The 14,332-nt window shown below is 55.3% G+C and overlaps 2 protein-coding genes across 8 annotated transcripts in view; both read right to left on the bottom strand.

Moving 5' to 3' along the window:
• Window positions 1–1,543: 1,543 nt before the first annotated feature.
• On the bottom strand, window positions 1,544–7,375 carry CHMP6 (charged multivesicular body protein 6). Of its 2 annotated transcripts, none has more exons than XM_085077458.1 (8): window positions 7,273–7,375; window positions 6,841–6,950; window positions 6,301–6,388; window positions 5,518–5,604; window positions 5,361–5,426; window positions 5,173–5,253; window positions 4,931–4,985; window positions 1,544–3,729 (listed from the first exon to the last, which is right to left on the bottom strand). In XM_085077458.1, exons 1-8 carry the CDS (start codon window positions 7,333–7,335, stop codon window positions 3,677–3,679), a joined length of 603 nt encoding a protein of 200 aa, XP_084933584.1. In that variant the 5' UTR covers window positions 7,336–7,375; the 3' UTR covers window positions 1,544–3,676. The 2 variants fall into 2 exon arrangements, with proteins under 2 accessions (XP_084933584.1, XP_084933585.1); XM_085077459.1 differs by having other exon boundaries at window positions 7,235–7,368.
• Window positions 7,376–7,981: 606 nt separating this feature from the next.
• The window catches only part of RPTOR (regulatory associated protein of MTOR complex 1), a 97,378-nt gene continuing 91,027 nt past the window's right edge, over window positions 7,982–14,332 (bottom strand). For all 6 annotated transcript variants that reach the window (XM_085077466.1, XM_085077465.1, XM_085077461.1 and 3 more), the window contains 5 exons: window positions 14,039–14,166; window positions 13,876–13,962; window positions 12,411–12,527; window positions 11,754–11,883; window positions 7,982–10,335 (listed from right to left, as the gene is read on the bottom strand). In XM_085077466.1, coding sequence (XP_084933592.1) covers window positions 10,267–10,335; window positions 11,754–11,883; window positions 12,411–12,527; window positions 13,876–13,962; window positions 14,039–14,166 — 531 coding nt within the window. In that variant the 3' untranslated portion in view covers window positions 7,982–10,266. The remainder of the gene's footprint in view (window positions 10,336–11,753; window positions 11,884–12,410; window positions 12,528–13,875; window positions 13,963–14,038; window positions 14,167–14,332) is intronic.

The following is a 14,332-nucleotide window of genomic DNA, read 5'->3' on the forward strand; positions in this document are numbered from 1 at the left end:
CTTGTGTAACGCTGGCAGTAATTCCTGCTCCCCCCCAGTCTCATCCTTTGCTCCCAGGTGCATGGGATGCTGGATGAAGGCTCTGTGAGGGCAGTGGTCCCAGCCAGGCAGATCCCATGGGATGAGGCAGTGTCCCCATGAAACAGGGAATGTCCTTGCTAGGGGGGGGTAAGGAATGGGCAGCAATATCTCCCAGCAGAGCTCCTTGTTTCCCCTTCCCCTGCATGGGGCTGGGATCCCACATTGCCACACAAACTACATTAAAGGCCACGGGACTGGATCCAGCACTGAGCAGTGTGTTGGGAATAGCACAGAGATCCAGGAGGAGTGAATGCTCCTGGGAATGCTGAAATTCCCTGTCACTGTCCCACATGCTGTGCCTGCACGGGCAGGTTTGCTGTGGGCATTGTCCAGTGGCCAGAACCTCTGCAGAGTCTCTGGACAGGGGCCAGGGCTGTGCCAGGGCTGGGGGATCCAGGGAGAGCTCCAGGCACTGTGGGGGCAGCTGAGGCAGGAGCGTGAGGTTTGTTCTTATTCTCCAGGGTTTAATTAACAACAAGCAGCGCTGCCTCCACACTCCTCTAACTCAACATCTGGCCAACTCAAACACAGCTGGAAGAGCTCTGTGTGTAGCCCTCCCGGCGGGAGCTGGCTCCCACCCTGCTGCCACAGCTGAGGGGCATGGGGAGTGCTAATTAAACACTCCAAACTCGGCACAGCTGCTTTCCCAGAGCCGTGGGACCCCCGGCACTCCCCCCGGCAGGACGGGCTGAGGGGCTGAGCTGCTGCCAAGGGTCCAGCTGGCGCAGGCAGGAGGGAGCTGGGGGCATCCCACTGCTTCCAGCAGCAGGAGAGATGGAAATCCAGAGTAACAAGGGAGCAGCTGGTGTCCAAGCATGGCCAGAGCCTCAGGAACATCCCGGGTGGGACCTCATCCTGCACTGGAGCTGAGCTTTGGGGTGGTGCTGCCCTGCTCCTGCCAACCGTGTCCCCCCCAGTCCCTGTGCCCATTCCAAACGGGGACAGTCACACACAGGGGCTCGGTGTTGGCTGGGGCAGGTGTTTGGACAACCTCACAGGAATAGAAGCACAAAGTCCTACAGAGGGTGGCAAAACAGGACAGGACAGTGTGGTCCATCAGGAGGGAGCCACATGTCCCTGTGAGCCCTGAGTCTGGACATGGGCTGGTCAAGAATCAGTTTGACAATTCCAGAGTAAATCTTACCAAAAACCCCATTTGGCCTCACTGTAATCCCAAGGAGGGGAGGGCAGTGGTGGAGGCTCTCAAAAATCTCAGCCATACCTGGTTCAGGGCTGTGCCAGGACTGTCCCAGCGCTGTCAGCTCCATCCAAGGCTCCTGGGGCCATCCAGGCAAACGGGATCAAACAGGATTGTTTGTATCACACACGGAGCCTGCTCTGAAATTTCCTGCCCACATCTCTCCCAGGAGCAGGGAGCAAGGAGGGGAGGGAGGAAGAAGGCAACTTGTGCTCATCCAAAGCACTCCCTGTGAAAACACGAGGCTGGAAGAGGAGTCGGTAGAACCATTGGAACCAATTTATTGTCACAGCACAGCACAGAGGCCACAGCCCACTCCCAGCTCTTCTTTCCAAGGAGACCCAGCACAAGCTGTTGGGGCAGGGATTAGTGGAGGAAGCTGTGGCCAATCTGCTCCAAACTTTCTTGTTGGATCAGTAAATGGCCTCTCCGCTGTGTTAAGGAATGGAAGGAGCTGCATTAACCCCTTCAGCACCAGCCCCACTCCCTCTCTGCAGCCACCAGAACCTGGCTTGGCCTTGGCACAGGGTTGTCCCTGGGGAGGGTTGGCTCATGTCTCTCCTGCTGACAGGATGAAAGAAAACCAGAGCAGAGGGACTGCAGCACACCCTTGTCCCTCCTCATCCCTCTCCTGTGGTGATGCCAGCCCCAGGGATCAGGGTTTTCCCAAAGCACCAGCAGTGGAAGCTGTGCTCCCAGGACAGATCCCTTCCTGAGAGCACCCAGCACTCCTTCCCACGAATCCAGATTAATCAGGGGCACATTAAACAAACCGACATCCAAACAACAGCCTGGCAACGGGCTGAAGGAGCCTTGAAGGAAAAACGCTGCCCAGAAATGCTCCTGCCAGCACTGCTCTGGTGAATCCAAGGCTCTCTCTGGTGGGAATGGGCTGCGTTGCAGCACAGAACAAGCCACCGAGAGCAGAGCAGGATCCTGAGCCTGGGAGGGCTGGGAGCAGGATCTGGCTGTCAAACAGAGGCTGGGGTGACCAGAAACATGGCCCTGGGATCATCCAACACCCCATCCAGCTCCAGAGTCAGTGGCTGCTTTGCCAACACTGTGCTGGTGCCACACACTGGGCCAAACACCACAGGGGAGCACCCCAGTCCCTGGGATCACTCTGTCTAGCACCAGATCCCACAAGCCCAACAACAGCCTCCCAAAGTCTCCAAGGACCCTCTGGTCCTTCCACTGTCACAGAAATGCAGATTAAGGGTTGTGGCTTCAAGAATGTAATAAAGATCTGCAGTGTCCTGAAGAGCATCTGCAAGCTGGCAGGTGAGCTTGCTTCCAAGAGCAGCCAAATCTGCCACCACCTGGCTGGCCAGGCAGCATTCCAGAGCCTTCAGCATCCCAGTGAGCTAGTGCTGCTCCGACTGTCCTCAGAGGGGATGGGGCTCCCTTGAGCTTCTCCTGGAGCAGAGTCTTTGGAGTGTTGATTTCTGAAGCTCCAGGCCCTGTGTCTGGTGAAGCATGAGCTTGAGGAATCGTGTCCAGGCCACTGAGGAAACGTCCGGCAGGAGCAGCTGGAGCAGAGTCCATGTGATCCATCAGTCCATCGTGGCCAAAGGTGAACTCTGACGCTGGAGCAGAGCCAACAAGGGAGGAATCCTGGCTCCTAACACAGGCAGAAGCTCCTTGCTGGCATTGCAGGCGATTTCTGCCAGCCCAGGGCTGCTCAGCTCTGCAGGGTTCCAGAGCCGGGGCTGAACTGTGACCAACTCCTCACCTCACAGCACACCAGGCTTTGCCCGGCCAGAGCTGCTGCAGCAGGAGCAGAACTGAGCTCCCAGGGTGAGCCTGGCCCAAATCAGATCCCCTTGAGCTGGTTTTGGACAGGCCAGAACCAAGTCTAGACCAGAGCTCGACGTGTGGGAGCTCAGCACTCCCAGCTCCAGTGCTGCCCAACGTGCAGCAGGACAAGGACACACAAGGGCAGCCCATCCCCAGATGGAATCAGGAGACAGAAGGGACAGAGGGACACCAGAGTGGTCCCACAGGGCTCATGCCTGCTCAGCCCATGCCCAGCACAAACACCTCCACTCTGAGTGTGGGATTTGCTGGGATTTGGCCAGAGCAAAGGCAGACTGACCACCAGAATTGAACCTACGGAGAAAAATTTGGCTTTGGATGTTTTAGAGTTGCTGTTTAATCCCGAGACAGCGCAGCTGAGTGAGTCTGGAATTTAAGTTACAAAAAAAGAAAGCACTAGAAAATAATCTTGATACAAGAGCGATAATCAGCTGAGGTTCCCCACCCTGTGCAGGGAATCCTGCTCCACAATCCACCCAGCACAGCTGGGATGCTGCCAAGGCATTGCCTGTTCCCAGCACATGCTGGGAGGGCAAACTGTCCAGGGTGAAAGTTTCGTGGGGGAATCCCCAGCACTGGGAGTTAAGATGCTGCCACCAGCTCTGGCTTTGGCCTGTTCTTGATGGGTGACACTTCTGTGGAAGGAAAAGAAACTTGTTACAGAATCAGGGAATGCAAATATCCTGCAGTCATCTCCTGAGGAGGATCCAAGGCACGGAATCCACTCTGCAGAGCAGCAAATGCTTGAACAGCACCTGAACTAAGAGAAGCTGGTTATAAATAATCCCACATTCCCATGGGAAAATGCCCCTTTTCCACAGCACTAAACAATTACAGACTTTCAGAACATGGCCAGCCCAGCAAAGCCACCAGCACAGGGACAGATCCTGGGCAGCAGCAGGGCCAGCTCTGCCCTCATCCCTTTGACCTGACACCCCTGGGCTGTGTTTTGTTTGGCCTCAACACTGACATCTGAGCCCTGTTTAGGAGTAAACAAGCTCCAAGGAAACCAGCTCCATTCCCCACATCCCAGATTGCTCCTGGGCAGATTCCACAGAGGGAAATGGCTTCTTCCAGTTCCTCTCTTCACAAGCAGGGAGGTCCAGCTCCAGTGAGTGACAGCTCAGAGCTCTGCTGTCCCAAGAGTCTTCACCAGTTCTCAGCTCCTCAGCACAGACACCTAATACACCTGTGTGGGCTCCTTCCCCACCAGGCAGGGCCACCAGGGCCTGTTTGGTCACCTGCTTGGTGAGCTCTCCCCCTTCCCAGCTGGATTCCCACACAAATCCATCCATTGAGGTTTCAGATAACTCAGGGACCATCAGTTGTGTGGAGCTTGTGCTCTAACAATCCTGGAGCTGTGGGACCCCAGTGATCCTCATCCAGCTGGTTCCAAATCACTGTGAAGTGAGGTGGGAAGTCATCCCAAGCCTCAGAGAGATCCAGTGTTGTGCAGTGTGACTCCAATGTCCCTGTGCTGTGATGACAGGACCAGACTGGGGCTGTGGGGGGCAAGCCTTGCCTGGCTCCAGCAAGGAAAGAATTCCTTATGGAGAGAGGAGTCTCAAGGCAGGAGATGGCCTCAGAGCAGGTACAGGACATGACAAGAACAGCAGATGCCACACAGGAAGCTCTCCAAGGGAATGACCAGATGCCAAGAGAACAGAGAATAGAGCCCCAGGTCCTCCTGGAGCGAGGGCTCAGCTGGGCCTGTCCCCACTGCAGGAGCTGCTATTCCTTGCCATTTTCCAGGACAGCACTTACACTGGGAGAGGGTCTCAGGCCATTGCACATGACAGGAGCACGAGAAGACAAAGCTGTGCAAGGAGAACATACCTGGGATCTTCTCTGGGAGTGGCTCTGAAGGGACTTCTGGAAGCTCCAACTGTTCCTACAAGGACATTAAAGATAATGTGTCACATGTGTCACAGACCACAGCTGTGGGCAAAGACTGGGGGTGGCAATGTCCCACATTATCCCCCAAACTAAGCTCTGAGAGTGGGAAAAAGGTACTTTAACTTCTGTTACAAACAGCCATCTGAAAATGTGGATTTTAATTACAAGAAGAACAATCATACCTGAGTAATAGTATTTAATTCTTCTAGAATGGCATCTTCATCCTCCTCAGTCAGGCTGCCAGCCAGGAGCTCATCTATTTGCTGTGGGTGAGAGGGAAGGATACATTAAATTCCCAACCTGATGGCTCTTTAAAACAATGCACATCCAAAAAACCCTGTGTAGAGGCAGAAGCTCCTCATGTACATACCCTCTGGTACTCCACAGCATCCTGGGTTTCTCCTATTATCCTTTCCACTTCTTCTATGGACATAACCTGAAGGGAACAGCCAAAATCCAGGTGTGGGAGGTGTCTGCAGGGAGGCAGCTCCAGGCATGCCCCTCTGACCTGCCCCAGCCACACGTACCTGGTGCATTTTGTTCAGACACTCATTGCCTATTTTCAGGCCCTCAATGACCTTCATTTCAATCTGGGTGAACTCAATGTCCTGGACCTGGAATGGGAAGGAGAAAGGGAAGAGCCTGTCACACTTTGGCCAGGAATTGGCACAGGCTGTCCAGGAAATCTTGAAGGGATTTAACAGGTGGGTGGATGTGGCAGCTGGGGACAGTGGTGGCCCTGGCAGTGCTGGGGAGTGACTGGGCTCAATGGGCTCAGAGGGCTCTTCCCATCTAAATAATTCCACGATTGCCATTATTAGGCAGACACAGGCTGCCAGGACCACCAGAGAAGCTGCAAGAAGGAAGCAGTTGAGCCCTTTCTGTCCTGTCAATGGCACCAGCAGTAGGAAATATCCACACAAAAAGCTCAGCACAGGCAGCTGCACCAGCAGGTCCAACAGCCCTTGAAGCGATTTCACCGGATTTTCCAGCTGCCAGTCCCAGCTGAGACCTCCCCAAATCCAAACACATCCAGTTCTGAAATGACAGTGCTGAGACAAACCCAGGAAGCTCCAGGTGCAGCCATCCCCACTGTGAGTAACGTTTTAACAATCTCCCAAACGCACATTTAACACGTAACCTGCAGATTCCAAACACACCACTCTGTGTCTTCAGGGAACAGTGGCGGCACACGTACAATTTTGGAGACATTTGCCCTTGGACAGAGGGCTAAACACATGCCAGCTGGAATGGAATTCCAAAGGTCCAAGGGAAGCCCCACCCCGGAACACCCCAAGGCCCTCGCTCACCATCCGCTCCAGGTTGCTGATCTGGTTCTCTGTTTTATCCAGAAGCTGCTCCTGGTACCGTTTCTTCTTCAGCAGGAGCATGGCTTTCCTGAGAGACACAGAGGGAGAAAAACTCAGCATGGAGGAAGCAAATAAAGCCATCACAAACATATTTGTCCTGTGCTTCTGCTAAAAGGGGACAACTTGAGTGCAGCTGAACTGGCAACCCTGAGCTGCTCCTGTGAAGAGCAAGGACGAGCAAATCGGATAGTGGGAATAAATCTTTGCCTGTGGGGATGGTGAGCCCCTGGCACAGGTTGGCCAGACAAGCTGAGGCTGCCCCTGGATCCCTGGAAGTGTCCAAGGTCAGGCAGGATGGGGCTTGGAGCAAGTGAAAGGCGTCCCTGCCCATGGCAGAGAGCGGAACAAAGTCGGCTTTAAGGTCCCTCTCAAGCCAAACCATTGGGGCATTCTGATTCCCACAGCCCAGTGGTGTTCCCTTCCCCGGAGGTGGCACTGGCTCTCCCCCGCCCTCGCCCCCAGGTAACTCCTTCCCCTCACTCTTTCTTGCCGTCCCGGAGCAGCTGCCGGGCCAGCGCCCGCTCCCGCTCCAGGCCCAGGCTCAGCCGCTTCTGGTACTGCCGGAGCTTGTCCCGCTGCTGCTTCAGTTGCTGCAGGAGAGAGGGACACGGAGGGAAGGGGCACAGACACGGACAGAGAGACGGACACGGGTCACAACTCAGCCCTGACAGCACCCCTGAAGCAGCTCCGCCCCTCACCCGGTCTCTCCCCGCCGTGTCACCCACAGCACCGGCACCGGGGGTCGCTCAGCCCCGGCCTGGCCCCTCCATCGCTCCGGCAAACCCCATAAGAGCGCCCGGAGCCAGGCCAGGCCGGTGCGGTCCAGCCCGGTCTGCCTCCGCTCACCGATCCGGCCCGGTGTCCCCCCGCTCACCAGCACGGCCCGGTCCATCCCGGTGTCCCCCCGCTCACCAGCACGGCCCGGTCCTGCTCCGTGACGCGGCTCCGCCGTTTCCGCCCGAACAGGTTCCCCATGGCCGCTGCTGCCCGGCCCGGCCCGGCCCGGCCCGCCCCCGACGGCGGCCGCGAGGGGCCAAGCACAGCACAGCGCGCAGCGAGCCTGCAGCGCCGGGCGGCACCACTGGGGGGCGCTGTGGGGGCGCGCTGCGGACGGGAATATCGGGAATGGGAATAATACAGAGAATGGGAATAATACAGGGAATGGGATAATATGTGAAATAGGAATATTATAGGGAATGGGAATAATACAGGGAATGGGAATAGCAAAGGGAATGGGATGATATCGGGAATGGGGGTAACATCGGGAAAGGGAATATTATAGGGAATGGGGATAATGTAGGGAATGGGGTATAGGGAATGGGAGGTATGGGAGGGCGGCTGTAGGGGCTGGGGGCTACAGGGACAGCACCAATTCTTTCATAGAATCATGGAAAACCCTCTGAGCCCATCGAGTCCAACCATTCCCCCAGCACCGCCTGGAGCAGCCACCTGGACTGGGACATGTCTGTCACCAATACCTCCACCTGAGACTGTCCTCTTCCCTGGGGAAACTGCCCAGACCCCACAGAGCCCAGAACCCCAAATCCAACCTGGCTCCTTCCTGGGCCACAGCTGCCCCCAGCCCCCTCCTGCCCCACAAAAGGAGCTTCACACCAGGAACTGTTTCTGCATTTATTTTTTATTAACCATTTATTTGTCTGTAATCATTTTACTCTCACATTACAATCGTGTGGGGGTTTTTATATATTTTTTTTAAATTTTATTTTTGTAAAATAAATAGAGATAAGTGAACTTTTAAGGTAGGACACTCTCCAGATCCTTGGTTAAACTCTGTGATTCCATGATTGAATCTCTGCATCAAACCTGTGGAAGCACAGCCCACACATGCTCAGGTAAAAGCCCAACAGCCCGAATTCCTTAAAATCCCACGTCCTGGACATGGGGCTGCACTGGAGTCTGGCGGGAGCAGCTGGGAAGGAGCAGCAGCTCCCACCAGGCCCCTTCCCCTCTCGCCAAGAATTTCCTGTTCCTTTCACAAATACACTGATACGAGTTAAAAATCTATTGTTTTTGAAGCTGTGAATGTTAACGGGTTACATGTGATCCCAAACTCTGGCTCCACTCCTGTGGACAGCCCAGGAGTGGGTCGGGAAGAGGCACAGCTCTGTTAGACCATAATTAACTTTGGGTAGCTTAGAAGTGGATTTTTAGGTAGTTTTTAAGTTTAAAGCCTTTGATTCATTATCCTGTGACATGGCCCTCGGCCTCCCTGACAGGGGGACAGGGACAGTGCTGGGGGGAACCCGACATCGGCTCCACCGCCGTGCTTTGGGGACCTTCTCCCAAGCCAGAGTCCTGACGTGCCTGTGGCACCTTGGGGTGGCCACGGGCCTCCTCCCTGGCGTGGCCCAGGTGCCTCACACCCACGGACACGGCGACGAGGGGCAGCAGCAGCAGCAGCGATGGGTCAGACACTCCGTGGGCATGGGGCAGAGGTGCAGCTGCCATCAGCACAGGGACAGAGGGGTTCTCACCCCTTCCCTCACCAGGATTCCCTTCAGCATGGCTGGCAGTTTGCTGGGAGCCTGCAGATCCCATGAGACTGGCTGGAAGAAAGACTGGGAACTGCTGGCCCTCAGAGGGGACCGCAGTGAGTTTTGCACAGAGTGAGTTCTGCCCCTGGCTGCACCTCTGGAAGGAAAGCTGTCCTTTGGCTGTGCTCTCCCTTCCCACACCCATCTCCAGAGCCAGCACGGATCCCAAGGGACAAAACATTCATTTTTCAGATGTGGAAGGTGTGGAAGACAGAGCAGGCTTCGCCTGGATAGCTGGGACAAGGGTGCTTTGCTCAGAGCAGTGACCTGCTGCCTTCCTCCTCCTCAGTGATTCTCTTGTGCCCAGGTGGTTCCATGCCTGGTTCCAAAGGGACAGATGAGCCACAGCCATGGCCACATGGTGTGTGCAGCTCCAAGTGCCCAAATCCTGACCTCACCTCGGTGCACAGCAGCCATGAGGAGCACACATAACCCAAGATGGGCCCTGGAGCCTCCCCTGCTGGCTGGGCAGAGCTCCCCAGGGCCCAGATGTGGGTGCAGAGTTCCTGTGGCACAGGGACAGTGGCAGCAGGAGGGGCAGTGCCTGAGGTGCCCCCAGCTCCCCACCAGCACCGTGGCCTTGGGTGGAATGTGGTGACACCAGTGACTTGCTCCAGGCTCGTTGTGACATTGGAGATCTTTGTTCTCCTTCCTCCTTCATCTTCCTCACTTCACGGTGCAGCTTTGCGGTGTGGGACATCCTGCCCTGTTCTTGTCATCTCCCTGAGCCCCTTTCTGCAGGATCCCTGCCTGCCCAGGCCACCAGGTCCCCGTCTGTCCTTGCTTCCAGTGGAGAGGACGCTGCAGGGAGGGAGGAGGAGGTTCATGCAGAGGAGACACTTCCCTGCCTCCCTGGCCCTGCTCAGCAGTGCAGGAGCAGGTACATCCCATGCTTGGGTCACACTGCCCTGTCCCGGGAATTGGGTTTGGCACAGGGTTGGCAGCAGCTGGAGGGTCCCGTGGAGCTGTAGGTGAGTCCTGACAGTCCTTGAAGAACCAACATTCCAGCAAAACAAGGAACGAAGACTAAAACAAGACCCTTCTCAAGGGTGTTGCCTCATCCAAGTCCTTCCAAGATCAGGAGCCGTGTTTCTGACAGAGAAGCCAACCACTGGAAACAAAAATAAATGTTCCTTTTCTGTAGCTTTTAGAGGATATAGCTGGAAAACAAAACAAAACAAAACCAGGAGATTGTCTCTTCCCCTTGTCAAACCCATCAGTAGCTAAGTCAGAAGAACAAATGTTCAAGTTATGGGGTGCAGCAGCAGCCAACACGAAACATTCAAGTCGATGATTTCTCTATGTACAGGGAGGCTCTGCCCTGGAGCAGCTCCGGCCACGCCGGGCGCCGTCATCTGATCCTCTTCTCCACCGAGTACACCGAGATGTAGAAGTCATTGCTGCCGACGGCCAGGTGGGGCTGCGGGAGAGCAAAGGGACACACAGGCACAGTCACACCGGCTGGAAAAGCCCTCTGAGATCACTGAGTCCAACCTGGGACCAATCCCCGCATTGTCAGCCTCCAGGGATGAGCACTCCAAACCTCCCTGGGCAGTTGCAAGGCCTGACCACCCTTTCCATGAATCCTCCTGATGTCCAACCTGAACCTCCCTGGCACAGCTTGAGGCTGTTCCCTCTTGTCCTGTCTGGGGCTGCCCCCTCCTGTCAGGGAGTTGTGCAGAGGCAGAAGGCTTCCCCTGAGCCTCTTTCTCACCAGGCTGAGCTCCCCTGGTTCCCTCAGCCACTCCTGGGGCTCCAGACCCTTCCCCAGCTCCCTCAGCTGCTGCTCCTGTGACCAAGGTCCAGGTGTGGAGCAGTGACAGGCACAGGTAACAGTGACATTCCAGCAGGGACACCCAGCTGCTCCACAGCTCTGCAGGAGTTATAGGCCCATTTCAGCCACAGGGAAAAATTATGGGCACGATTAGTTGTCAACTGCCACCATAATTTCTCTAAATGACTGCAAATCTCCTCAGGAGCTGATGCCTGGGCTGAAAATGAGCACTTCCTGCAGTGAGGGGACCTGGCCCAGCCTGGACAGGGCTTTGCTTTGCTTGTTTAAAGAGCAAACTTCTCTTCCCATTACATATTAAATATTTGTGAGCTGATCTGCAGGTTTCTGAAATAACTCTTGTAACTCCCTCCTTTTTCCCATCCATTAATTGTTTTCTCAGGTTTTCCAACTCCATTTATTCTCCTCCCTGGATGAGCAAAGTCCACCATACAGGGGGGACCTCCCTCCTCCCTGAGTAGCAACCAGGTTCTCTAACTACTGCAGAGCCCTTCAGCTGTGACATACTCCAAAACCTCCTTTTGTTCTGCTTCATTCCAGCTTTTATCAGCTCATGCCTTTAATTTTTGCAGCTCTCCCATTTTCCTGACGTGCAGTTTTCCCCTGCACAGCACCAGCCTTACGTAAGGTGGTGTGAGAGCAGCCCCAGTGAGACGTGGCTGCAGAGCCAGGCAGGGAGTAAATAAGCAAATGGAATTTGGGAATGTCAGCCTGCACTTCTCCAGTCAGCTTGGACAATTCCTGCGGCCAAGGAGTCTGAGCTGAGCCAGGCTGCAGAGCTGGGGTGGGAACTGCACATCAGCTGGATGGGCTCAGGTGTTGGAAGCCTGTGGAGCTGCAGGAGCTCATCACACACCAGCAGCACCAGAGGCACCACCAGTGTGGTTGTCTGGAGGACTGGGAGTACTGGGGAGCTGGGCTGGGAGTCTGCTCAGAGCACCAGGCTGGGGCAGCCCCCCTTAACACCAGGGTGGTCTCTGTGCCATCCCCTCTTCCCACAGGGACACTGGGACATGCCAACCCCAAATCCCAGCAGGGATACAGACCCAGTGAGGATGGAAGGCCAGGCAGCTGATGGCTCCCACTCTTTGTCCCATGAACCCATCGTAGTATTTGATGTTGTTGATCAGCTCCCCGTTGCCGTTGTAGATCGCAGTGAACTGGTTCATGGAGCCACTGGAAAGGAAAGGACAGAACATGGAGTCACTGGGAATGCTGGCAGGGGACAATATTGCTGCTGCAGCCCCTGGCTGAGCTGTGTGCCTGACCAGAGTGCAGCGAGTTCCATGAGTGGGAGATCATTAACTGGTGGCCAGAACCACTGTAAACTGTGGTCACCTGGGACAGGAAAACATGGAGAGCTGATGTCCAAACACACCCAGGGCATCCCCAACAGGCTCCAGGTCTCATGGCTGTGGAGTGGCTGCTGGCCCCCACTCAGAGCCCAAAAACACAGACACTGAACAGGGATCCAGTGTCCAGGGTTTCATAGGATAAAAAGGAGATAAAGTTCCTGAGCTGCAAATATGGGAAAGAAGCTGCACTGTTGTGGTGAGATGAAAAAACAGTCAAGTCAAAAACTCCTCATGAATGATGTCTGTGGAGACAAACCATCCTCTCCGAGGATCATGGAATCACCCTGGTGCCTCCTCTGGACTCGCTCCAGCAGCTCCACATGCTGCAGGAATGGCAGCAGCACTCACCATGCGAAGAGGTTGGCCTGGGGGTGGATGTCGAGGGCTGTGAGCCCCTTGACGATCTGCAGCACCTTCATGGACTCGGGCATGCGGGGGTCGAAAAACCGCACATCGCCGTTGACACTGCCAACACAGAGCCACAGGGTCAGGCTGTGCCCAGCCAGGCCCCAAAGCCCAGGAAATGGAGCTGTAGGGCTGTCCATGAGCCAAGCACCTCCATGGGATGTTGGGACAGGGAACACACATGGCTGTGAGTTCCCACCAGTGCTGTGATTTGGTCCCATCCCCAGCATGCTCTGTGCTGAAATAACAGCTTGGGAGTGATCCCACCTTGCTGATCCCTCACTGCCTCTGCCCTCCCTGTTCTGTCACACCAATACACCCAGCTCCATGTCAGACCTAAATTCCTGCTGCTTTGCACAGCAGGAAATTGCATGAGAAACATCTGAGCACACGGGATGTGCTGGTGCCACCCTTTACTCCCAGTGTCTGTGCACCAGAATCTCACTACATCCTAACAATTGTTTTCCTTGGATTTTACTCTCAGTGGAAGCACAGGGAACTGGGAGGAACTGGAAGTGAGGTGGCTCAACTCCACAATCTGAGTTCCTCTGGGAAGAGCCCAGACCTGCCTTTTGAAGCCCAACACTCCCTGACACCTCTGCAGCCCCAGGAAGAGCAGCTCCAAGGCTGGAAGGGCTCTGAGGAGAGGGGACAACCAGCCCTCAGCCCAGGGCACAGGGAGCTGACCCCAGAGCTGCTGGAGGAGCTTACAGAGAGGAAGATTAAAAACTCCAATATGGGAGCTCGACAAAGCTGGCAGCTGCATCACATAATCCCCTTTCTGAAAATCTTAATACATTTTTGCTGGCCCATCCCCCGCCTCAGGAATGTTCTGAGTCCCAGAAAATTATGTTTTGTTTCCATTTTGTAATCAAGAAAAAGAGGCTCTTTGTGTGCAAACGGTGGCTTTGTAACAATAAATTCTGTTCTGCTGTTCCTTAATGGCCAAATCAGTACCTGCTGCTCTGGCCACAGTATTTACCAGCCAGCAGGAATGGATTTAGGGAATTGCACAGGAATCCTGCCCAGGAATGTGCCTGACAGATGCACCATCCACCTTCCTCCTCCTGTTCTCTCCCAAATGACCCCACAGAGGCATTGGCAGTAAAGCCTCACCACCACAAGATATTCCATATCCAGCTCCTGCTTCCCTCCCTTCCTCCTCACACACCTTGTGAGTCCAGCACCTTGTTTACTCCCAAACCACACCAACAGCCATCCAAGGAAAGCCCCACATCCCTTTGTGCCTCCTCTCCACTGAGTTTGGAGCAGGAGCTCATTACTGAAGCAAATGTCAAACACAAGACCTTCACCCTCCCAGCTCTTGGAATGCCAGGGACAGAATTTATAGGAAAAAAACCAAAGTGTGTGTAAGAGAAAACAGCTCCAGGAGTGCAATCCCAGGTACCTGACACTCATGATGTTGCCCTCAGGGTGTTTCTGCAGGTATGCCTTCACCACCCAGGCTGTGTGCTCCCGGTAGGTCATGACTCGGCTGGGGACAAGAGGGACATGTGTGAGGTGAGGAGAGCACGTGAGGACCCCCTGAGCCCGGGAAGGATGGGAATTACCATTCACTGAGGGCCATCCTCCTGTCGAACACGCGGATGGAGCCATCCCCCAGCCCTGCCACGATCAGGGAGCGGTGGGAGTCACAGGACAGGCTGGTGACACAGCTGTCAGCTCCCGTGGGAATGTCCTGCAGAGAGAGCACACAGAGACCATGGCATGGCTTCAGGGCACTTCACTCAGGGCACCAAACCAAGCTCCTGCCCCATCCCTCATCCCCACACTGAGCAGGGTGAGGCAGCTCCAGTGCCCCTGAGCCCCATCAGTGACACTTTCGCCCCTGGCAGCTCTGGAGC

Source organism: Lichenostomus cassidix, chromosome 18 (assembly GCF_008360975.1).
Source record: "Lichenostomus cassidix isolate B80296 chromosome 18, HeHo_3.0, whole genome shotgun sequence".
Lineage (NCBI taxonomy): Eukaryota > Metazoa > Chordata > Aves > Passeriformes > Meliphagidae > Lichenostomus > Lichenostomus cassidix.